Here is a 26,083-nt window from a genome sequence, read left to right as displayed (position 1 = left end):
TAATGTGCCGTGAATCGGAACACTGTATCGATTCAGTAACGTGAACGGAATCAAATGAATCGAATGTCCCATCACTATTGCCAATTTACTTCTAGGTGTACATACATAATCATTTTTGCATTTACATTTGTTTTTTGTGGACATGGTGAAGTTCAACCAATATGTCAAGAAAAAGATAGGATCAGTATTGGCAACAGTCGTGTTTTATACCGTAATTGATTATTTGGTATGTGCTAGGAAATGAAATTGTACACCTTTATCTAGAACAAGTGAAAAATATAATGATGAATAACTATTCTCAGCCACCTAAATGTAAGGTTAGGGATACCACTGCACCTTTCCCTAGATACCAGTACTGGCAGTAATTTAGAAAGATGTGAGGTCTGGAACGGCATTGACCTAGCAGCGTGAGGGCAATTGGGAAGCTGCAGTGAGCAACGGTCACAGAGGCAAGGCAATACAGTTGAGGGATGTGGTGTGCTGACCATATGCTATCCAATATCTGCAAGCCAAGAGCTGGGCAGTAGCTATTATTGAAAGCCAAGGCCTTTTGAGGCCTGGAGTGTTCTTGCTCTTTATTAACTTTAGAGTAATAGTGGTTTAAATGAAATAATTCAAAATTACAAATTTTATTTATTAGCTATTCCTCATCTTAGTCTGTAATTTTCATCACATTATTGTTTTAGATTTCACAAGAGAAAAAATGTCACCCTCAGTAGCATGCAGATAGTGCCAGTCACAAAGCAAAATCAGCTATGAAAAGTAACATTAGACAGACTCTGCTCACACAAAGTATACCTCCTACAACCCGGAGAGGTTTCTATGCTGATATGTGTAGAGCCCTAGTTGCTGCAAATATCCCCTGGAATGCTGTGCATAGTCCGCTTTTCAGAGATTTATTTACAGAAATACAACCCACAGCACATACCTTCAACATCTACATTAAAGGAAAACTAGTTAGATATTTGTTATAAAGGGGTAATTTTGTCAGTCAGGGAGGATATTTGGGAGTCTTGCATATGGTTTTGTGTGGACAAAACCACCAACTATGTGGGCAAGTACATTGCTAATCTTATAGTAGGAAAACTGGAACCCAATTGGCATCTATTGCTCACCTTCTTTGCTGAAAGCAGCTTGAGAAAGTAGAGCAAAGCATTGTGTACATCATCAACAAGTGGTTGCAGTTGTATCCTGGGAGTGTTGATGATTATAAAGTCCTTCTCCTTGTCTCCAATGCTGCTTCCTACACGATTGCTACTCCACCTCTCCTCAAAACTTTCTACCCTCTTTAATATTCATGTTACTTGTATGGCCCATTCCTTGCATAGACTCACAGAAACAGTTAGGGCCAAGTTTCCTGTAGTAAATAATCTGATGTCAACAATGAAGAAAGTGTTCTGTAAGACTCCATCAAAAATAGCCATCTTCCGAGAGAAATTCCTCTCTATTCCCTTTCCACCACAGCCAATCATTAGCCATTGGGGTTCCTCAATGGAAGCTGCCATGTATTATATGGAATATCTGTGGTAAACAATGTGCCTTTAACAGACAACTCTGCATGTGTGTCGTATGGGCAAAGAGCAGCTAAAGGATTATTCCAGTGTTCAGAGAGACATTCCATATATTCAGGCAAATTTTTCATTTCTTCCACTCACCGTTACAAAAATGGGGAAAAAGGTGAACAGTCTCAAACAGCTATTTTTTGTACTGGTAATTGAGGTAACTTTTAATTTCGTGTGGCTATTACTAGCCGATTGCAGCCCTTGTAAGGCAGACCCTCCGATGAGGGTGGGCGGCATCTGCCATATTTAGGTAACTGCGTGTTATTGTGGTGGAGGATAGTGTTATGTGTGGTGTGTGAGTTGCAGGGATGTTGGGGACAGCACAAACACCCAGCCCCCGGGCCAATGGAATTAACCAATTAAGGTTAAAATCCCCTACCCGGCCGGGAATCGAACCCGGGACCCTCTGAACCGAAGGCCAGTACGCTGACCATTCAGCCAACGAGTCGGACATTGAGGTAACTGAGAATAATATACAAAGTACTAGAAGTAAAGTAGGAGATAAAAGACTGGTGGTCTAGTAAACTGCAGAAGAATCCAGGTAATTCAGTGCAGAAAAGGGTACATCAAGTAATGGATGGGGGAAAAGTAGACCTACCTAGTGAAATTGAACTGAAAAATGTAGGTAAATTTTGCTATGCCCCTCCAACATCTGTGAGTGTGGAGCGCTCTTTTTCTGCTTTCACAATTATTTTAACAGACAAAAGAGACAACCTGACTGTGGAAAATTTGGAGAAGATTATTGTTATGTACTGTAAAGCAAACTACAAATGAAAAGTGCTGTAGGAATGTTCCTCACAAATAAGTAAACATACCAGCACTCTGCATTTACACGATTATGGGATGCCTACAGTGTTGTAATTGTGTTCAGTAATTTTAGTACAGTACTGATCAAGAATTTTTGTACACCTGATCCATAGCTGTTTGTGATAAACTTCTAGATTTATTTATTTATTTATTTATTTGTTTGTTTGTTTGTTTGTTTGTTTGTTTGTTTGTTTGTTTGTTTCTTTATTTATTTATTTATTTATTTATTTATTTATTTATTTATTTATTTATTTATTTATTTATTTATTTATTTATTTATTTATTTATTTATTTATTTATTTATTTATTTATTTATTTATTTATTTATTTATTTATTTATTGTGAACATAACAGGTCATAAGTCCCAATTACAATGTTCACGACAATTGTTACTTATTTGATTGGAATAATAACAATATGTTAATTTATTAATTTGACCACCTAATCAATACAATCAATACAATCACATGTAAAATTGTTACTTAGATGTTAAAAATACCAATTAAAACAAAAAGAATATATAGCTAGAGTAATCTTAAAACTTAATTCCTGTCAAAATAAATGTAGCTTTGGTCATACTAAAAATATCAACATAGGGATGAATATTATTGTAGAGTCTCATTGCTTTATTAATTGGGGAGTTCTTATGCTTTTCAGTCTTAGCCTTTGATAGAAAGAATACCTTTCTAGGATGACTTAGTTTTATGTGGCACACAAAATGTTATTGACTTCAATATGTTTGAGTCATCAATTACAGAATTAATTATTTTATACAGGAAAGTCAAATCTTTGCAGCTTCGTCTGTGGCGCAAGCTATTCACACCATGTTCCTTCAGTATACCTGAATAATTTATGAAGGTTGGGTAATTTCCTGTGATTTTATAAGTCATGAATTTTAAAAACTTGTTTTGAGCACTCTCGATAAGATTGATATTTTTTGTGGTCATTGGGTTCCAAATAATTGAGCCATACTCAAGTCTGGACCTTACAAATGAGTTAAACAAGGTTAATAGTGTCTTTGGACGAAATGATAACGAATTCCGCATAATGAAGCCTAACATTTTAAGAGCATTATTCGTAATTTTTTAATGTGGTCGTTGAATCTTAAATCTTCATTGAATGTTATTCCTAAATCCATTTTCATCTTGACATGAGTTAATATGTCAGTATCCACTGCATAATTATATTTAATCTTCTGTTTCTTCCGAATAAATGTCATGGCTACACTTTTACCTATATTAAAAATTAACTTATTCTGTTTGCTCCAGTCTACAAGAGAATCTAAATCGTTTTGAAGTAGTTGCAAATCAGATACTGTTTTAATAGATTTGTGTATTTTAATATCATCAGCAAAAATAAGAATTTCAGATGATTTTATAGTTTCTGGTATGTCATTAACAAAGATTAGAAATAGCAAAGACCCAAGTTAGAATCTTGAGGAACTCCAGAATTCACATCAAATTTGGAAGATATATGACCTTTGTAACTTACAACCTGAGTTCTATCCTTTAAATACGATACCAATAAGTTTTGTAATGTAGTAGAAAATCAAAAGGAAGAAAATTTATTTATTAAGCAATCATGATTAACCTTGTCAAAAACTTTTTGAAAATCCATGTAAATTACATGAACCTGAGCATAATCATCTAAACTAGCGGATATATATTCAGTAAAGTTGCAAAGGTTTGTTTCTGTGGATCTTCTCGCCATGAATCCATGTTGTCTCAGTGAAATACTATTTCTAACATGATCATAAATTTGTATGTACCTGTTTGTTTGAACCTGAGCATAATCATCTAAACTAGCAGATACATATTCAGTAAAGTTGCAAAGATTTGTTTCTGTGGATCTTCTCGCCATGAATCCATGTTGACTCGGTGAGATACTATTTCTAACATGATCATAAATTTGTTTGTACAATATAATTTCAAAAATTTTGGCTGGAGCACAAACATTAGTAACATGTCTGTAATTACTGAACAATTTGTTATCTCCAGTTTTATATGCAGGAGTAACCTTGGTATGTTTCCACAAGTCAGGGAATGTCTCTGTTTTTACAATTAGGTTGAAGAGAATGGTTAAAGGATATACTAACACTTCTCTACAACCTTTCAAAATATATGGGGGAATATCATCAGGTCCTACTGAATTCTTCGGTTTTAGATGGTCAATTGCTTTAAGGACTTCTTCTATAGTTTATGCTGTATATTAAGTACACCTATTTCATTTAATTTTTCAGTTATTTCTGTTAAGAATAGGTAGCCTATACCACATTACTTACAGTAAAAAAAAAAAAAAGATCACGTTACAGTGTAAGTGTAGGTCTACATTGCCATATTTTAAAGTCTATTTTATGCATATAGTTAAAGCATATTTGAAGTGCCTATTTCTCTTTTATAAAAACCTATTTACTTGTTTAAAAAGCCTATTTTAGTTGCCTAGAACAATTTTTTATAGAGCCTAAAATCCCAGGTCTGTATTATCGGATACATACCGATCAGTGACTACTGCCGTCTGGCAAAGCAACTGAGGGGTGCTTGCATTTCAAATGTTTCTTCAGATTTGAAGTACTTGTTCAATAAGACAATTTCTGTTTTCACATATTACATAATGCAAAGTTTTCATCCACTTCCTTAAAGAACTCATTCTAGAGAACGCCATTTCGGTCAACTTGCCTCCTAATACTGAGGTCAAGTGACAATATGGGAGGTAAGAAAGGGAAATACTCGCTGGCCTTCCAAATACAGGAGAAATACATGTTTGTTACTATTCTAGGCGAATCCCGTGTACCATGATGCAATTTGAATGCGCACTTAAAAATAATACCACACTGGGTCAACTTGACAATTTCCTAAAACTAATATTGCCGAGGATTACCAGGATTTCAGTTATTATATTCAGGAGAAATGTGCTCATTTTCTATAAATACCTACATACTGATGATATGTTGACGCCCTTAAAAATATTAAATTTACAAATGTCCATATGTTTGGTAATCATGGCGATGCTCCTTCCTTCGCGTAAATACCGTTGTGGCAGCACATGTCATGATATCACGACTGATCACAGCATCGATCACAGTCACAGTTTATGTAGCAACATTCTCTAATTCGGTATATGGGGTTAAGAGGATGCACGGTGATCACTTGAAGTGAAATCTTGAAATCACGGCTGATCACAGTGATAGCGTAGAAAGTAAGTCGTCGTTTATATCAGTGAAAAAATCACAGTTCATGAAATATCGGTCATCAGTAATTTAAAGCGTGAGTAACAGTTCTTCCGTGTGAATCTTAGGTTTTGACAGGCTCTGCTCCACAAATTCTTTGTTCCGCTCCATTTGCTTGTTGTGATTTAACCTATATTCTTTGACCACGTGAGTGTTCATTGTTCACGAAGTTGGCGTTCCTTAATTGTTTTTGCCTTTTAAGGTTGTGACATATTTTAATGAAGTTTTCAAGTTTTTGTGTTATAACTTCGTGCTTCGCAGTTTCCTGTATTCGTTGGACTAATTATATTTGTTCCAGTGACTGGGTATACCGCAATTAGTGAAGCCCAATAAATTATAAAGAAGATTTGAGCCTCCGTGGCTCAGGTGGCAGCACGTTGGCCTCTCATCGCTGGGTTCTGTGGTTCAAATCCCGGTCACTCTATGTGAGATTTGAGCTGGACAAAGCGGAGGCGGGATAGGTTTTTCTCCGGGTACTCCGGTTTTCCCTGTCATCTTTCATTCCAGCAACACTCTCCAATGTCATTTCATTTCGTATGTCCTTCTGACCCCAACTTTGCAGGTTCGATCCTGGCTCGGTCCGGTGGTATCTGAAGGTGCTCAAATACGTCAACCTCGTGTCGGTAGATTTACTGGCACATAAAAGAACTCCTGCGGGACTAAATTTGGCACCTCGGCGTCTCCGAAAACCGTAAAAGAGTAGTTAGTGGGACGTAAAGCAAATAACATTATTATTATTATTATTATTATTATTATTATTATTATTATTATTTATAATTTCATATGTCATTCATTAATTATTGCCCCAGAGGAGTGTGACAGGCTTCGCCAGCCGGCACAGTTCCTATCCTCGCTGCTAGATGGGGGCTTCATTCATTCCATTCCTGACCCGGTCGAATGACTGGAAACAGGCTGTGGATTTTCAGTAAGAAGAATTACATTCGTTCCACCTGTGTGTGTGTTTTTACCAATGTGTATATTCTTTGTTCACGAGGTTAGGGACGTGTTCATTTAATGGTTTAAGGCTTTGTGTGCTTTGACATGTTTTAATGAAGTGTTTGACTGCCTCAAGTGTTTATGTTATAATTTTATGTGACTTACAGTGATCCAGGTTCCTTCCGATGTTTCAGTGGATATCAAGACATTTGTTCTCGGACATTTTCATACGCTATATTCCTATTGTAGATTATCATGAATAACTCCAGCAAGAAACTGTTGAGTAAGTTATTGGCATTCAGACTTCGAACATAGTGAATGATCTCCAGGATACAAATAAATCCCTTTTCTTTTCATCATTGAGAAACTACTTTTGTGCTGCCTGTGACTACATCATGAACAAGTTTCCACTCAAGGATGATGTGTTAAAGCATGCTCAAGTTGCTAGGTTAGACAAAATTGAAGATGTACAGTTTTCTTCCATTCGTTTTTTCTTGGAAAAGTTTTCTATCATGTTATGCAAGGAAGAGAATGGAACTACAGATGAGGTGGTTAATGAGCTTCAGAGGCAGTTCACAGCTCTTCAGGTAGATGACACTTTGGTTGCAAATCAAGATGCTGCAAGTTATTCCAGTTGGGCACAAATATCAAGAATTCATGGAGCCGATGAACTTCTCAAGAATAACCAAATTTCTAGAGTAATGCTCTCTATTCTCACCATACCCCATAGCAATGCAGAATGTGAACTTGTTTTCAGCCTTGTGAAGAAAAATAGAACAGAGCTCAGATCATCCATGTCCAACGAATCTCTGGAATCTTTCTATTTTGAAGACCAGGTGTTCTGGCCCCTGTTATAACAAAACATTTTCTCAAGACTTTTTTGCAGGAAGCTAAGAATGCCACAACTATGATTTTAAAGTTGAACTAGCGTGTGATTTGCAGTGTGTATTATATTATTTCTTGCCTGTGTTATGTTAAACAAGTTTTATTGTGTAAAGCCTTTTTCAATTATCGCATATCTGCTTAATTTATCAAGGAAGTCCTGCTATGTATGCTCCAGACTAATATTCACCATGCCTGCTGCTGTTTAACATAGATTTCTTCTTGATTGTTATGTTCATCTACAAATCATTGGCCTGTGATATAAGTAGATATGGTTTCATTGAAATCATCATCATCATCGGTTTGCCCTTCCAGCGAGCCAGGTAGAGTGTTTGAAAACGAGTGTCTTCCAAAGTTGCCTATTCAAAAAGATTTTGTTGTCCAGAACAGATTCCCAATTCCACCCTCTTCTCTCCACGTCTTCCCTCAGTTGGTCCATCCTTCTTCTTCTTGGTCTTCCAGCTGGTCTTCTACCTGTTGTTCTCTTTTCCAAATAAGCACATGGTATCCTTGTGCTATTCATTCTTTTAACATGCCCAAACCATTTAAGTCTAGATAACCTGAGTCTTTCCTCCATCGATTAATTTAGACCTAGGTTAGATCGGATCTCATCCTTTTTCACGTGGTCAAGTCGTGTCTTTTGGAAGGCACCTCTAAGAAATTTCATTTCACAGGCTTGAATCCCACTACAATCCTTTGATGTTAGTGTGCAGGTTTCCAGAGAATATGTAAGGATAGGAATGAAATATGACTTGTACAGGGTCATTTTTGTTCTTTGTGGGACCTTCTCATCCCATAGTAGGAGTCTAACAATACTGTAAAATTTAGAGCCTTTGGCTACTCTGTTTGTTATTTCTATCTCAACTCTATTATTACTGGCCATTACGCTTCCTAAATATCTGAATTGGTGTATACTTCAACTTGGTGGTCCTTTATTTTTATGTTGCATTCTCTATTATGTCTGTATTCTATATGTCATTGAAGTATCCTCTTTAAAGCATGAATTACTGTATTTTATAGCCCAGAAGTATTATTATTTTTGTCAAGCCGGGGTATAATACCAACTGATGAGCCCAACTTAGCACACTGAGGCAAAACGCTGGCAACGAGGAATGAGTTAGCTGGAAAATGTATGATGTCCAGTAACGGACAATTTATATTGGTATTATAGCCTAAATTTACTCATTCAGGACAAATATATCAGGTTCCGTATGGGAATCAATATCTATATCACAAGTCAGAGTATGTCGAGAATCGTTAGATTTATTTTTGTCGCGCGTGAGTTTTACTGATAGCCCTTTTCAAAAGTTGGCAGGTATGGATTTATTTATTGCGACGAGGGAAGGCAATCATAAACTTGGTAGATTCAGTATTAAAAAGGGATACCTTCACATACCAACAGCACAGTTTGGTGGGTGAAAAGAATTTTACTTAATTTTTTATTATTATTATTATTATTATTATTATTATTATTATTATTATTATTAATAAATTTTGTGAACACTCAATTTTGTATTTGATGAGCTGCCACTAGTTTCAGATGTTGATAGTGATAGAGGATTTTCTGTTTACAATGATATTTTGTTAGATTGAAGGGTTTCCTTGCCATGTTCGAGTGCAGAAATTATTCTCAATCAGAGTAGGTAATAATTACCAGATATTGATCAAACCATTCTTGTGTTATGTTTGATGTTAAGGTTTCTCAGTGAATTCCAAGCAAATATCACTATAATATTTAGTTTCCATACCAGTTAAACAAACATGTTAGTTTAACATGTTCATTTTGAAAGTTAATTTTTTGCAGAGTGTGAAATAGCACAAAATTGCCTACATTTCATGAAATATTCACTGAAATCAGTATATTATAAACACCAAAATCATAGTAAAATACCATAATCACTATAAAATCACACCCCTACTCCTATCAGACAGCTCCTCAAATAGGTCTCATGAGGCTGAGTGAACCCATTTCCACACTTGTCAATAAAGACACCAGAATAATACAGATCATCAAATTCCAGTTGTATACCACATAAATATGATGAACGTGACGCACTCACTGAACACCTGTTTTAAATGAAGCAGCAAGTACTGTTACATCTGAAGATGCCTAATCAGGGAAGAACTGTCCATATATTGATGACCTTGTGGCCATTTTTTTCTTTTGTAGTTTTCAGAATATTTACTTCTCAATATCTTTCAATGACTTGCAATCAAGTATCAGTCATTTGATAACCGGTATCCTTCTTGAAATGTATTCATATGTACTAAATATGTTTATAATTTAACTTAGGCCCAGTTTTTACAATCTCAGTTAAAGTAACACTAACATTCTGTTTGTTAACATAGCGTTAAAAATTTAGCAGCATATTAAGATTCTTGTGTTTATCCTAACATTTCCTGTGAACTGTTAGCTAACGCAGTGCTAACGCTCACAAGAGACACGATCAGTAAAACCAAGGCGTGCGAATTCAATGTTTATTAGAATTTTTCATCTTGACTGTGAATTTCCTGTTGCTCTATTGACAGACATGAGAAAAAGCCAAGAAGAGAATGCGTGGTTGAAATTTCCTTTCTTTAGGAATTTATTCCAAGTATATACATACGAAGGGCGTACTATATTGTTTTACACTTTATTTGTTGTATGTCCAGGTATGGTTCACATTTCACTTTTGAAGGTGGTTGACGTGTAACTAGTGTCTTGTCCCACCGTTTGGTAGCAGCTCACGCACAGGGCCAACGAATGCACTCATCATAGCCATTTCATAACAACACTGTCAGCGTAGGAGCAGGCAACATGGAAAGCAACTGTTACGGACAGCGCAATACGACTTGATTCCTATGGAATGAAGGCGTGACCACTGCAGAGATTCATCGGCGCTTGGTGGCAGTCTGTGGAGAACATGCGGCATCACAGAAAACAGTCTACAACTGGGTGGAAGGTTGGAAAACAGGACGCACATCGGTGAACAAGGGAACCAGGTCTGGAAGGAATGTGACAGTGTCAACACCAGCCAATATTGCACAGGTCGAACAGGCCATCCAAGGAAACAAATGCATCACATTTATGGAAATGGAGGCAGCCATGGCAATTAGCCGAAACACCCTGCAGCGGATTGTGCACGGCCACTTACAGTTGGGGAAGGTGTCATCCACGTGGGTGCCTAGGCTTTTATCTGCGGACGAAAAGCAGAGGCATGTAGACGTGTGCAGAGAACTTTTGCAACGCCATGATCAAGATCCAGTCAACTTCATGGCTAGGCTTATGACTGGTGATGAGACATGGCTCCATTTCCATGAGCCACAAACAAAACAACAAGCGATGCAGTGGGATTCACAGTGCTGCCACACCCACCATACTCCCGACTTGGCTCTCGGATAAGAGTTGCAGCCGACGATACCCTTTAATACTTGAACGATCACTTCCTTCCCACTCCTAGCCCCTTCCTGTCCCATCGCCGCCATGAGACCTATCTGTGTCGGTGCGACGTAAAGCAATGTGTAAAATTCTTCCATACTTTTTCCATCTGTTCAAGTTTCTGCTCTTTACTCTCTATTTAATTCAAGTTATAGTCATCAGACATAAACATACAGACAGGTATGTACAACCTGTCCTGAATGTGGATGTTAGATAATATGAATCTTGGTTTTATATAATGAAATTTGCTTTAAACTTGTGAAAATTTTCAAACAAGTTCAAACATTCATCACTTACCTACATTTAGGGCCTTTTTTTTTGCCTTAATTGAGGTACAGCCTGGTATGAAAATGGGAAACCATGGAAAACAATCTTCAGGACTATCTTGCAAATGCAAGCTCACAGCTGCACGCCCTTAAACTCACAGCTAACTCAGTTCCCTATCAATTGTTTATCTTGCCTTTTCTAACATTTTGTTAAGAAGGAAGCCATACCCTTCAGTGACGACTCAGTTAATGTAATTTTAAAGCCTTTCAGTCTGTCGAACCTTATTGATAACGCTATAACATGCTTGTAAAAAAAAGCATTTTTTGTAATTGATAAAAATTCTTTAGAAATGTAGAAACAGTTGTGTTTAAATTCTGTTTATGGTGAACTCCATTCTGGCACAAGACCTCATGGAGCCCCTTTAGAGCGTTTCAAGGACCACCTAAAGAATACTATGAAAAGAGTTTGAATTAACATTCAATTCTGGGATATGTTTGCAGAGAATCATACACTTTGGCACCACACTGTTTCTACATCAATTTCGGCATGATGAATATAAGAACAAGTGTGAGTGGGCAAGCTCCACAGTACCAATCAGCTGGTCTTAGGAATGAAGCCAGGGGAAACATATTACTCCGTAACTGATAAGTATATACACTGTCCTTTACAAAACAATGAGAGATTACAATTAAAATACCACGGGGCTGTACCTTAATTAAGGCCACGTCCGCTTCCTTCCCAGTCCTAGACCTTTCCTGTTCCATCGTCGCCATAAGACATATCTGTGTCGGTGTGACGTAAAGCAAAAAAAAAAAAAACACGATAGGGTACAATGAAAAAAATCATACATGGAAATAAGAGCTACGTCCTTCATCACATGTTATGGAAAGCACAGGTTACTGGAGTGTACTTACCAACTCAGTTTGTTGGTTACTGGACTTTTCGAAAGCTTGCGTGAAGATTTGGTGGTAAATTAGCAAATGTGAGGCACTGCTTCTGGATGTAATTTCCATTTCACACAATAGATATCCATCTTTTCACCATTCACTATAAAATTATCTGATTTTACTATTGAATCATCAGAGCAATGAACATGACAAATTCTGCTATTAAGCGTTAACTCACTGTCCTTCCAATGGAATAGCTGTGGCCCATTTTTCAAATTGATTTATATACTTCGGTGGTGAAAAAATCGCATATCATCAACTAATCTACCATAGCCTGACTTACAGCCAGACACAAAACAGTACGGCATGCAGAACTATTAAATTAATCAAGCCATATAAGATACATGCTTGAAGTACACAAAACATAATGAACTGAGTTTAGGAACTGAAAGTAAAGAAAATTCAACTTTTTCACTGAATCTTGTACAGCAATGTCTCCCGCACTTTTCTATACCTGGTTTGTCGAAACTACTGAGGCACATGTTGGATATAATTGCTTGCAGAGGCGGGACCACAAACTACCATGCTATAGTGGCTGAGTCCTCACACTTGGTGTTATATTTGTCATGGTTTCGGTGTTTGCAGAGGAACGACAGTGCCATGAATAGGATAAATGACAAGCACAGAAGCTCCGTCAAGCTCAGTGCTGCCCTTCCCCAACCATTTCATGTGATATGTGTGGAAGTATGTTTCATGCCAAGATTGGGCTACTTAGTCACAGAAAACATTATTCACAAACCTTTGTGAGTGTGAAAATGTAAACTGATGAAGAATATGTTTACTCGGATAAGAGTGCAGCCAACGATACCCTTTAATATTTGAATGCTAGAACTTATTAAAAAATCCGAGCGAGTTGTCTGTGCGGTCAGGGGCGCGTGGCTGTGAGATTGCATCCGGGAGATAGTGGGTTCGAATCCCACTGCCGGCAGCCCTGAAGATGGTTTTCCGCGATTTCCCATTTTTGCACCAGGCAAGTGCTGGGGCTGTACCATAATTAAGACCACGGCCGCTTCCTTCCAACTCCTAGGCCTTTCCTATCACATCATCGCCGTAAGGCCTATCTGTGTCGGTGCGATGTAAAACCACTAGCAAAAAAAGAACTTACAAAAATGAATCTTAGTAATTAATAATAATTTTTTTAACTACAGTGTACTAAATGAACACCATTTAGTACAGAAAGCTCTTGCCATCAAAGAGCCGAAGAGAGGAAGAGGGCACCCTAAGGCAACATGGAAACAAACTGCTGAGGCTGCTTTAAGGAAAAGTGAAGTTGCATTAGATCTGGTACAAGAACGTCGGACGTACTCTCTCCGAGTCAGACGAGCCGAAACTGAGTGAGCTCGGGACTATGGGTGCATATACGGCCAGGAAATAAGAAGAAGAAATTGTGATAATTTCAAAAAATCTACAAATACACTTCCATGAATGACGTTGATGGCACCGGAAAATGATATACCAGTAAACTAGCCAGCCCATTAAATGCTCATTAAACACCACCTATACAGGGTGAACTTTAATAAAACCGACAAACTGCAGGGACTTATTCCTGACTGGAAATGGAGGAAAAAATGTCCTGTGAACATGTGTTCGGAAATGCATCGTTGCGACGGTAGATTGCACTGACAAATGAAATTTTCTCTGACTACTTGCAGTGTTTCTTCTGTTGCAGATAGTGTGATTGAAGCAGCGTACTGCCGGAAGCAGAATGGTCCAGTATTCATGTCGGGAACAAGCCGAGATGGTGTTTGTGTACGGCCAAGACAATGGAAACGGTCGAGAGGCAGCATGGCTATACCAAAACAAGTACCCTCACAGACACCAACCACATCACACAACGTTTCAAGCCATTTTTGGGCATTTGTGTGATCATGGGTCCTTTCAGACGGCCGAACGTGCTGGGAGGCGGCGAACTGTGCGTACACCAGATCTGGAGGAACAGGTTCTTCAGGACATTGAGATGAACCCTAGTACAAGCTCCAGGCAAGTGGCCCGCCAACATGGTGTAAGCCAGACTATGATTATGTGTCTCCTGCAAGACAACCGCTATTATCCCTATCACGTGCAACAAGTGCAAGGATTATCAGCAGTGGATTTCCATCTACGGGAAGGATATTGTCGATGGTTTTTGCACCAGGCCATCACAGTTATGGGATTCCTGTCGTCAGTCCTCTTTACCGATGAAGCAACCTTTATCAGAAATGGCATCGTCAATCTGCACAATCGTCATCTGTCGGCTACAGAAAATCCCTGAGGAATGGTTGAAGTGTCTCACCAGCATCGGTTCAGCATCAATGTTTGGGCAGGGATTCTTGGTGACCACATACTTGGACCAGTTATTATTCCACAACGCCTCAACGGAGGAACGTACCTGGACTTCCTGCAGAATACTCTGCCTGGATTGCTTGAGAATGTGCCTTTGGCAATAAGACAGGTTATGTGGTTTCTGCATGATGGAGCACCACCCCACTTTCACATTACAGTTCGCCAACACCTCAACAACATCTTCCCCAGGCGCTGGATAGGATGCGGAGGCCCTGTTGCATGGCCTCCTAGATCACCAGACCCAAACCCCCTGGATTTTTACCTCTGGGGACATCTGAAAAGCGTTGTGTATGCTGAACCAGTTCCTGATGTGCAGACCCTTCAGCAGCGTGTTCACGATTCATGTGATGCTATTCGGCAGGAGGCCAGAACGTGCGAAAGAGTGGGGCAATCCATGATACGACGTCTGAACGCATGTATTGCAGCCCATGGAGGCCACTTTGAACATCTGCTGTGACATGGATACGATTCAGCTATGTACTGTGTTCTGGGACTATTTGTTGTCGTTGCACGCACACCGTCCATTTCCGGACACATGTTTGTAGGACATTTTTTCCTCCATTTCCAGTCAGGAATCAGTCCCTGCAGTTCGTCGGTTTTATTAAAGTTCACCCTGTATAATTTCCGAAAAATTTAAAATCCAGTAATAGTAATAAAATAATAACATTAATAATAAAGCCAAAAGTACCATTTGTGAGGTTTGGGTCACATAGCTTTCAGTTTACATTCGGGAGATAGTGGGTTCGAACCCCACTGTCGGCAGCCCTGAAGATTATTTCCTGTGGTTTCCCATTTTCAGATCAGTCAAATCCTGGAGCTGTACCTTAATTAAGGCCACGGCCGCTTCCCACTCCTAGTCCTTTCCCATCCCATCGTCGCCATAAGACCTATCTGTCCATGAACCTGCTACGCAGGCGTAGCAGGGGGAGAGGTGATACTCCCACGTGGCGCGTCCCAGGTGGCGGATAGGGAGGTCCTAACCGGCTTGCCGGCGGACTTGAGGGAAATAAAATACCTCTCGCGGACCAAACACACACCCCCTGTGGGTGGGGGAGGCAGACGGATAATACACCCACGGTATCCCCTGCCTGTCGTGAGAGCCGACTAAAAGGGGCGACCAAGGGATGATTGTATACGAACCATGCAACTACATGTGATTAGTACCACCACGCGGAGAACACCAAGGGTCGCTTTTACTTGTGCGTAGTACCACTATATTAGGTACGAAATAGGTTTGTGATTAGTAGCACACAGGAGCACCGCGCGGTCGGCTTTTGCAGTACCTGTGATTAGTACCACCATATGAGCGGGACCATGGGATGATAGCTACCATGGACCTGCCTTACCTGTGATTAGTACCCACTATATGAGGAACACCACGGGATAGGGAGAGGTCCCTGTGGTTAGTAATCTTATGTGATGAACATCATAGGTTTGCGTTGCCTGTGAATGGGCCGCAAAGTGAGAAAAACATAGGTCTGTATTAATGTCGAATTTCATAATCTTTGAGTAGTACAATAATGTGTGGAATACCGCAAGTCTCTGCTACCATTGATTAGTACCGCAACAGGACAGATACCATGGTTCTACATTACTAGCGATAAGTATCATTCTGAGGGGCCTTTGACTTGTATTTTGGACTCATTTAGACGCCAAGCATCCTCGATTTGCTTTTGGAAGTGGTCCCTTGGTCAGTAATACTATTAACTATGATAGTTTTTTGAGTCGGATCCACTGATTGTTTTAAATTCATGTTCATTCATTCATCCATTCATGCGTTCATTCATTCTTCATGACATTTTTTATTTTGGTCAGTGGATAATTTTGAACTTTTATTTTGTCGTTTCATTTCGTACCATTAGGGGCCGATGACCTCGATGTTAGGCCCCTTTAAACAACAAGCATCATCATCAGACCTATCTGTGTTGGTGCAACGTAAAGCAAATTGTAAAAAGTACAATTCAAAGTAGCTGTTGACATCGCTGGAGCGTGAGGTAACTGAAAGATACAAACAAACTAGTCCGCTAGCCTCACGCCAATGACAGAGTATTACGCCATATTGCAGTCTTTGTTAGACAAGCAAGGAGAGAGGACCTGCTACTGGAACTCTTCATTAAGATAAGTTTTAACTTAGTATTAAAGGGCATAAACAGAATTTAAATTGAAGTGTTACTACATTTCTAAACAATTTTCATCATTTTTAATTTTCTTTTAGTGTGATTTGTTGAAATTTGTTGATGTTCTTTCATGAACGAAACATGTCATTCTTTTATTTAATAATGTTATAGGTGTTATAATTAGTGTTTGACAGGCTAAAAAGCTTTAAAGTTACATTTTATTAAATGATTTCAAGGAAATTGGAAATTTATCGAACATTTCGCTTCATAAATTATTCCAATCCCTAATTCCTATTCCTATAAATGAACATTTGCCCCAATTTCCCTTCTCGAATTTCAGCTTGCAAGTTCGATAAATTTCCAAGTTTCTTTGAAATCATTTAAGAAAAGACTAGGTAAATAATTGATAGGAAACTCTGTTCAATTTCTAAATTATCTATGTTTACCGGATACTGTTTTATTTTGCTTTGTGTTTCAACTAAACTAAAGGGTATTAACTTTTGTATACTGCATGTATCACAGACTAAGAAAAGATTATAATGAACAATACCCTCTCCCTAATCTATGGTTTCCGAGATTATGGGAGACGGGTATTATCTTATCTTAATTGATAGGGAATCTGCAACCTGGGCAACAGCCCAAAATGCAGATCACTGATGATTGATTTGACCTTGTTTGGAAATTTTCACAAGTTTAAAGCAAATTTCAAAATCAAAAGATTCATATTATCTAAGATCCAGACAAATAATAGGTTTTACATACTCACTTATTCATTTCTTTCATATTTCTGCGTGAATTTTATTATATACTGGACGCACTCACCCTCTGAGTCCCAGGCTAGCATTATTCTCAGGGGTGACCTGTTCTTTAATTGGTGTCAATATAGATCAGAATATAAATATAGGCGCACAAATAAATGCAGAGATGAACGGGGCATGCAAATTAAGGTAGGGGAAGGCTCAATCTTAGACGGAACTTAAAGGACTCCACAATAGGACTGGGAAGTGATAACTTAAATTCCATGGGCATACCTGACTAAGTACAATAAAAAGATATTGTAACTGATTCCTTTTGAAATTGCAATAAGGAGCAGTTTATTAATATCATCTGGCAAATTTCAATTCATGACATTTTCACACCTTACAGTTTCAATCCTGTAAAGAATACCTGGTTGCTTCGTTACACCCCTTATGGTGTGGATAACATTATGTGGGTTCGACCAGCTGATCCATAGGGATCGAACCAACATCTGTATGAAAGGTTATGACACCACTGACAATCCTTGTAGGAGACGTGAGTGCGAGGGTAAACTTGAATTACCGTCGCCTTCACGTTGCCTGTGATGAGTCACCTCAGGGTATTTACATTCAGGTAGGCCGGATTCCCACCGTGGAAATGTTATCGTATCTAAAACGGGAACTAATTGGACGGATGGACCCTAGCGTACATACACGAGCAGGCCTGGAGTAGCTCGTCAACTCAGAGCTTAAATCAATATTTACATTTGTCAGTACAACAAGAATATACGGGAAGGTTGAATACTATGCTCGCGTAATTATGACAGGTGTCGTTCGTGGGAATATCTGCACATACTGCAAGTAAACTCCCAATTGGAGTACAAATTATGTGTCCGAAACAACCCGACACCTGACAACAGCCTCGATTATTATCCTCCTATTATTATTATTATTATTAGTGGAGATCATTATCGTAACACTTAATCATCATCTAGTTAATATTTTAATTTCATTATGCACCATTATTAACATTCTCAGAAGTAATTTTGCAAGTTCCTCTCCTTATGCATCTTCGAATAATAATAATAATAATAATAATAATAATAATAATAATAATAATAATTAATTTTTAAATTTTAATTTTCAATCCTAATAATTTAATCACATATGTTAAACCCCATATGAACAACCAAGATCTGATTTCACATCGGTCGGGACACAATAACGGTACTCGAACCACAACCTTACTTCATGTCGTACTGTTATTAACCCTAAGACTGCTGCAGGTTTATCTGTTAAATGCTGCAGTTATTTTCCTCAATATACACTGTGAAAATAAAATCATGCCAGTAAACTCATATTAATCCCAATAAATCCTTATTATACACCAATAGAACGCTGAAAGACTCATATACATGAAGATGTCAGAAATAATTTTTAAAATTTTCACGGGTAAGGGGAGATAATGAGCAAGAGATAGGAGATTATAAAGTGTACTTGTCGGGTGTTAGAAAGGAAAGGGCAGAGTCTGGGGTAGGGCTCTTCATCAGGAATACCATTGCACGCAACATAGTTTCTGTTAGGCACGTAAATGAGCGAATGTTGTGGGTAGATTTGTCAGTTGGAGGAATTAGGGCTAGAATTGTCTCCGTGTATTCACCATGTGAGGGTGCAGATGAGGATGAAGTCGACAAGTTTTATGAAGCATTGAGTGACATCATGGTCAGGGTCAACAGCAAGGATAGAATAGTGCTAATGGGAGATTTCAATGCGAGAGTTGGGAATAGAACTGAAGGATACGAAAGGGTGATTGGTAAATGTGGGGAAGATATGGAAGATAATAGGAATGGGAAGCGTTTGGTAGACTTGTGTGCTAGTATGGTTTAGCAGTTACGAATACGTTCTTCAAGCATAAGGCTATTCACCGCTACACATGGGAGGCTAGGGGTACCAGATCCATAATAGACTATCTTAACTGACTTCGAATTTAGGAAATCTGTTAGGAATGTACGAGTTTTCCGGGGATTTTTTGATCATACAGACCACTATCTGATCTATAGTGAACTAAGTATCTCTAGGCCTAGGGTAGAGAAAGTGAAATCTGTCTGCAAACGAATAAGTATAGAAAATCTGCAGGACGAGGAAATTAGACAGAAGTACATGGATATGATTAGTGAGAAGTTTCAAACAGTGGACAGTAAGCAGGCCCAGGATATAGAAAGAGAATGGGTGGCATACAGGGATACTGTAGTAGAAACAGCAAGGGAATGCCTAGGAACGAGTGTGTGTAAAGATGGGAAAAGGCGAACATCTTGGTAGAATGATGAAGTGAGAGCAGCTTGTAAACGTAAAAAGAAGGCTTATCAGAAATGGCTCCAAACAAGGGCCGAGGCAGACAGGGATTTGTGCGTAGATGAAAGAAACAGAGCGAAACAAATAGTTGTTGAATCCAAAAAGAAGTCGTGGGAAGATTTTGGTAATAACCTGGAAAGGCTAGGTCAAGCAGCAGGGAAACCTTTCTGGACAGTAATAAAGAATCTTAGGAAGTTAGGGAAAAGGGAAATAAACAGAGTTTTGAGTAATTCAGGTGAACTCATAATAGATCCCAGGGAATAACTGGAGCGGTGAAGGGAATATTTTGAACATCTTCTCAGTATAAAAGGAAATCATCCTGGTGGTGTTGCGAACAGCCAAGCTCGTGGGGAGGAGGAAAATGATGTTGGTGAAATTACGCTTGAGGAAGTGGAAAGGATGGTAAATAAACTCCATTGTCATAAAGCAGCAGGAATAGATGAAATTAGACCTGAAATGGTGAAGTATAGTGGGAAGGCAGGGATGAAATGGCTTCATAGAGTAGTAAGATTAGCATGGAGTGTTGGTAAGGTATCTTCAGATTGGACAAACAAAAGGAGTAATTGCACCCATCTATAAACAAGGGAACAGGAAGGATTGCAACAACTATCAAGGTATCTCATTGATTTGTATACCAAGCAAAGTATTCACTGGCAGGGAGGATGCGATCAGTCGTTGAGAGGAAGTTGGATGAAAACCAGTGTGGTTTCAGACCACAGAGAGGCTGTCAGGATCAGATTTTCAGTATGTGTCAGGTAATTGAAAAATGCTACGAGAGGAATAGGTAGTTGCGTTTATATTTCGTAGATCTAGAGAAAGCATATGACAGGGTACCGAGGGAAAAGATGTTCGCTATACTGGGGGACTATGGAATTAAAGGTAGATTATTAAAATCAATCAAAGGCATTTATGTTGACAATTGGGCTTCAGTGAGAATTGATGGTAGAATGAGTTCTTGGTTCAGGGTACTTACAAGGGTTAGACAAGGCTGTAATCTTTCGCTTTTGCTGTTCGTAGTTTACATGGATCATCTGCTGAAAGGTATAAAATGACAGGGTGGGATTCAGTTAGGTGGAAATGTAGTAAGCAGTCTGGCCTATGCTGACGATTTGGTCTTAATGGCAGATTGTGCCGAAAGCCTGCAGTCTAACATCTTGGAACTTGAAAATAGGTGCAATGAGTATGGAATGAAAATTAGCCTCTCGAAGACTAAATCCATGTCAGTAGGTAAGAAATTCAACAGAATTGAATGTCAGATTGGTGATACAAAGCTAGAACATGTCGATAATTTCAAGTATTTAGGTTGTGTGTTCTCCCAGGATGGTAATATAGTGAGATTGAATCAAGGTGTCGTAAAGCTAATGCAGTGAGCTCGCAGTTGCGATCAACAGTATTCTGTAAGGAGGAAGTCAGCTTCCAGACGAAACTATCTTTACATCGGTCTGTTTTCAGACCAACTTTGCTTTATGGGAGCGAAAGTTGGGTGGACTCAGGATATGTTATTCATAAGTTTGAAGTAGCAGACATGAAAGTAGCAAGAATGATTGCTGGTACAAATAGGTGGGAACAATGGCAGGATGGTACTCGGAATGAGGAGATAAAGGCTAATTTAGGAATGAACTCGATGGATGAAGCTGTACGCCTAAACTGGCTTCGGTGGTGGGGTCATGTGAGGCGAATGGAGGAGGATAGGTCACCTAGGAGAATAATGGACTCTGTTTTTAAGGGTAAGAGAAGTAGAGGTAGACCAAGACGACGATGGTTAGACTCAGTTTCTAATGATTTAAAGATAATATGTATAAAAATAAATGAGGCCACAATACTAGTTGCAAATTGAGGATTGTGGCAACGTTTAGTAAATTCACAGAGGCTTGCAGACTGAATGCTGAAAGGCATAACAGTCTATAATGATAATGTATGTATGTATGTATGTATGTCACGATTTCTAACTATCGAAAAATATAGTTATAATTTTTTTGAACAAGGAATTGTTGAAATATTTTGCTCTAAGAGAAGAATTTCTGATAGATAATTTATTCCTGAAACATGATGTTCTGAAACAAACAGGTATGTTCTTACATTTTCCCCACAATTCCTCACTTTTCATTTCAAAGCTAAGCAAAATGTTTTTTTTATTCCTCAAAACAAATTTTGAGTTCTTTTCTCGAATTTCTAACCTACAATTTATCTTAGTTTTCTTAGGGCAGTATCTTTTTATCGAGTCTATTGATCAAAGTATTAATAACAATCTATGCAAATATCAAAAGTTAACATTTATCCCTTCACTGATTTCTTCAAATATTGACATACTGCCAATAATAATATAACCTGCACGGCCTTGAACATCATTCCGGTTATTGGAATTTCCCATTATTTCCGAGGCACCTTGTATGTCTTTGTCACTTTTACTACTTTCAGGAATAATTTCCTCGTTGGAATTAACACAATAATCGCTGTCACCATTAGTACTGTCACTGAGATCTTAGAAAATAAAATTTACTGCCTGAATTAAAGGCTTCCACATGCCGCCTGCGATCTCCACATTTAAATTACTTTACCTTGGAATCTCACAAAGCATTATTATTATGACTATTTCCGACCTTCCGTACGCAAACACATAATTAAACACACTGGCACTTTCATGTATGTAGATTTCTCATAACAACAATACCTAAATACAGTACCTTAATTAGCAGAGTGATAGAGAAATCAAGAAATAAAATAAACTGGGTTAGCATAAAACAAACCTAACACTTTAAATGAAATCAAATCAGTGTATTGACAACAAGCATGCATTAATTGAAAGAAATAACCCATATTTACATTATGTACAACAAACAAATGTTCAAATAATTAAAAACATTAGTCCATCCGTCTATCTTAATAAAATCATGGATTCGTAAAGTGATCCATGCGTTCCGTTAAGTAACCATGATTAATTTGCACATATCCCCATCTTATCATGATAACATCCCCAAATATAAATCAAATTTGGTTACTCATCACTCTGTAGAATTCCGTATGGCTAAGATGGATGAGAAGCCACGGACCCCCACATCCATCTACATGTTCATCTCGCTGGTCGTCATAACATGGATGAAAATCACTCCTGGGCGATTACCCATTACTAACACCTTAATTATTACTGTACAAATTTTTACACATTAATTTCATTATAGGTGCCTAAGACCCATTATACTATCACACATGTGATCTTCGTTCTGCGTGCACCAAAACTTCGACACTCACGACGACGTGTCTTCTTATTCGACCCGGCGGGATTCGCGATTTTCAACCGGCACATCCCAAAATATGTCTTGGCCATCTAGTGTTCGCCGTGCTTCGTCGGTTTCCTGCCCATGATAATGTTTTACCGTCTCAGATTAAACTGATTACTTCAGGCTAGGTATTGTTCCATACTCACAATAACTCGTGTTCATTCGGCGCGGAACATTCTATACAGATTCGTGGCTCTGACTTACAATGAACGAGATACTGACTTACAATGAGATGAGGTTTGTTCCAATCAATCGTGTTTATAGATGATGAGCCCTTCCGCTTGGTTCATCAGAGGTCGCTCCCAAGAGAGAGGAGGGGTGGTTTCCGTCAGTCGGCACTTGGAAGTCGATTTGAATGTTTTTGAACTTATCCCACTTAATAGTCTGGTAATAAACACTCTCGTGTCGTAATCTTATTCAAATCCAATCGTAAATTACGAAGATATTACTGGATTTCTGCCCTCCACTTTTCGTGCTCTAAACGGCGTCCATATTCGCGTGGTATCTTCTGACCAATAGCAATCCAGCGGTGCTCAATTCCTAGAATTTGGTACCTTAATTCATCAAACTTACAATCAGTTAACATGGGGATGACATAATACCAATATAAATGGTCTGTTATTGGACATTATAAATTTTCCAGCTAACTCATTCCTGGTTGCCAGCGTTTCGCCACCGTTTACTCATTCGGGACAAATATATCAGATTCCCTATGGGAATCAACATTTGTATCATGGGGATGACATCTAAAAATTCCCATCTTTGCAATTCAGTGATTGGAATATTTTAATTATAATTAATTTAGAAAACATCTGGAGTTCAAGTTTCATTATGTCATGTTGGCACATCTATGGCATTATAGAATTTTTGTCATTGGTCAGAACTGCAGCGGGCCTTTTAAATATTTGTTCTCACCAACTTGACAACTAATATTGCCTTGTCCAGCAATATACTTTCCGTCACTTCCGTGGAGCAATCATCCCCTTTGTGTTGAGTTTTCCCCTTTCTAATTTCTTAACTAATGGGACTGCAATCTTGTTTACCAGTTGTTCAGATAAGCCTCTTACTTTTTGACATGGAAATAGACACCCATTGTACTGGCTTAATTTCACTGGCTCCAACTTGTCGCATGTAGACTAGCAAATGTTGAAATCTTTTGCCAGCCCAAATAATTTCCACTGTGTATTTCATTGTCTCAATATCCTTCAATTTATTTCACTCTATAAAATCATGATCAATTATGAATCATCCCACACAGGTACAATACATAGTCAGAAGTGTAATGGTCTCATTATATGAGCTATTTTAATGCTGTAATATTTTTCTTTCCAGAGGCTACATCATATCTACTTGCTCCTCCAGTCAGAATTCTTGCGACGCCTTGGACTTTGTTTTCTTCCACGTTTGTGGAAGGAGGATAATTTTGGACAGATCGAGTCAGTGATGAAGAGTGTTCATTTCTTAACTGATGTTTGTTTGACTGTTGCTTCAAATTTAACACGAGAATACAATGTATTCTATTCGTACGGAGTCGGTGATGGAGCTCAAAAGAAAAGACCTCTTCCCATCAGTGAGCATAAGCATTTTGCATATGCTGACACATACGTGGCAGTCCACAGTGCTGGATTACATCTTCAAGCTATGCTTTTGAGAATTAGAGGAATGGAACAGAGTTTGGAATCTGAAATTGAACTTGAATCACCTGCTATAACTAAAGATTTGCTTAGTAAGATGGAAGATATTATGCAGGAATTAGATCTGTGCAAGAGTTGCTGTGATGAATGTGTTAGTCAACTAAGCAAAATGGAGACATCCAGCAAAATTATTGAAAAGCAACCTCACATTGACTCTGCAAAAGCAGCCTGTAATTCTGCTGCTTCGATATCAGAGCCCGTACTTGTAGGCTATACAGACTTGGATCCTAAAGTTGAAGATGAAGTTTATGAAGCTGAAATTTATAATGAGAATGATGATAGAAATGTTGACCATGATTATTTTGACTATGTTAAAATCAGTAAGGAGGACAGAGAGAGGGAGAAGCAGTTATCTAAAAGGATGCTCCAGGAATTAAAATCTGTTTTGGTCGATAGGGCACAAGAATGGAAAGAAAGAGAAGCTAAAGCTTTAGAAAATAAACAGGGTAGGTATGAAGCATTCCATATGAAATCTGGAAAAATATTAAATAGTGATACTCCACCAAAATATAATCAGATTAAGAAGGGATCAGAAAACTGCATAGAAGTTGGTTCATCATCTATCATTTGCCTTAATTCTCATAATCCAGCCTCATTATGTACCTGTCTCACTCATAATGTATCTCCTGATTCAGGAAATAGTTTGAGAACAACTTTTAATCCTGTTCAGTTGAGTAATGATGATTGTCAGCACTCTAAAAAGACCCCTAGTACTGTTACTTCTGTTCAGAATATTAGAAATGACACTTCTGTGAGAGAACAGGTAAGAACCACAGGAACTGAATCTCCGCTACTAGAGAATAACTTACCTCAGATGATGCTTGGATCTGTATTGTCATTAGATGCAGTAGAAAGATTCAGGAGCAATGAAAATGCCTCTCTTACAGAAACATTTGTTAGCATGGGAGATAAATCTGATAGTGAAGAAAGCCTCTGCAGCCCTTGACTGTGAATTATGTTGTAATACTGAGTATTTATTTTCTGGGCAATTCCAGTGCAATAAACAAGTGACATTATGCTGCCACTCTTCGATAAGTTCATCTTTTACAGCATTCAGTCTGGTTTCTCAGTTGTGTGCATGCAGCATGTGAATGTTTAAAATACAATTCATAATTTTAGTGATTGTGAGTATAAGGTATGTTTCTGTAGTTATTTTTTCTGTAGAAAAATTCTAGAAGAAGGTAGTATTTCAAGTTCTATTCATATATTTGAAGACAGTGACCAATTATGTAGTTTTGAATATACAAGGTATCCAGAAAAGAACTCTGGGGTTTAATGTTAAGTATTTTAATACTATCAAAAATTAAGGGCAAAATGTTACACATGGTTTGAAGTTGTTTTTGCAATTTAGTGCAGTTCAGTATGTGTCTCATTTGTGGTATGGCCTACATCCATCCTACCTGACGTCATTTGTTTCAAAACACTTTCAGTTTCTTGAAAAGCACAAAGCCATTAACAAATGGTTTTGTCCATAGGTACATCACCACCATACTAGCGTCGAAAGTTCCACTGTACACTAACAGCCGATCCAGTTTCTA

General features: G+C 38.3%; 1 protein-coding gene across 5 annotated transcripts in view; it reads left to right on the top strand.

The window, feature by feature from the left end:
- LOC136864205 (vezatin) overlaps positions 1-25,761 on the top strand; it is a 305,967-nt gene extending 280,206 nt beyond the window's left edge. For all 5 annotated transcript variants that reach the window (XM_067140895.2, XM_067140894.2, XM_067140896.2 and 2 more), the window contains one exon: positions 24,184-25,761. In XM_067140895.2, the coding sequence (XP_066996996.2) occupies positions 24,184-25,491 (1,308 nt within the window). In that variant the 3' untranslated portion in view covers positions 25,492-25,761. The remainder of the gene's footprint in view (positions 1-24,183) is intronic.
- Positions 25,762-26,083: the final 322 nt, after the last annotated feature.

This window comes from Anabrus simplex, chromosome 2 (assembly GCF_040414725.1).
Source record: "Anabrus simplex isolate iqAnaSimp1 chromosome 2, ASM4041472v1, whole genome shotgun sequence".
Classification (NCBI taxonomy): domain Eukaryota; kingdom Metazoa; phylum Arthropoda; class Insecta; order Orthoptera; family Tettigoniidae; genus Anabrus; species Anabrus simplex.
This window is presented reverse-complemented; position numbering and strand designations above follow the sequence as displayed.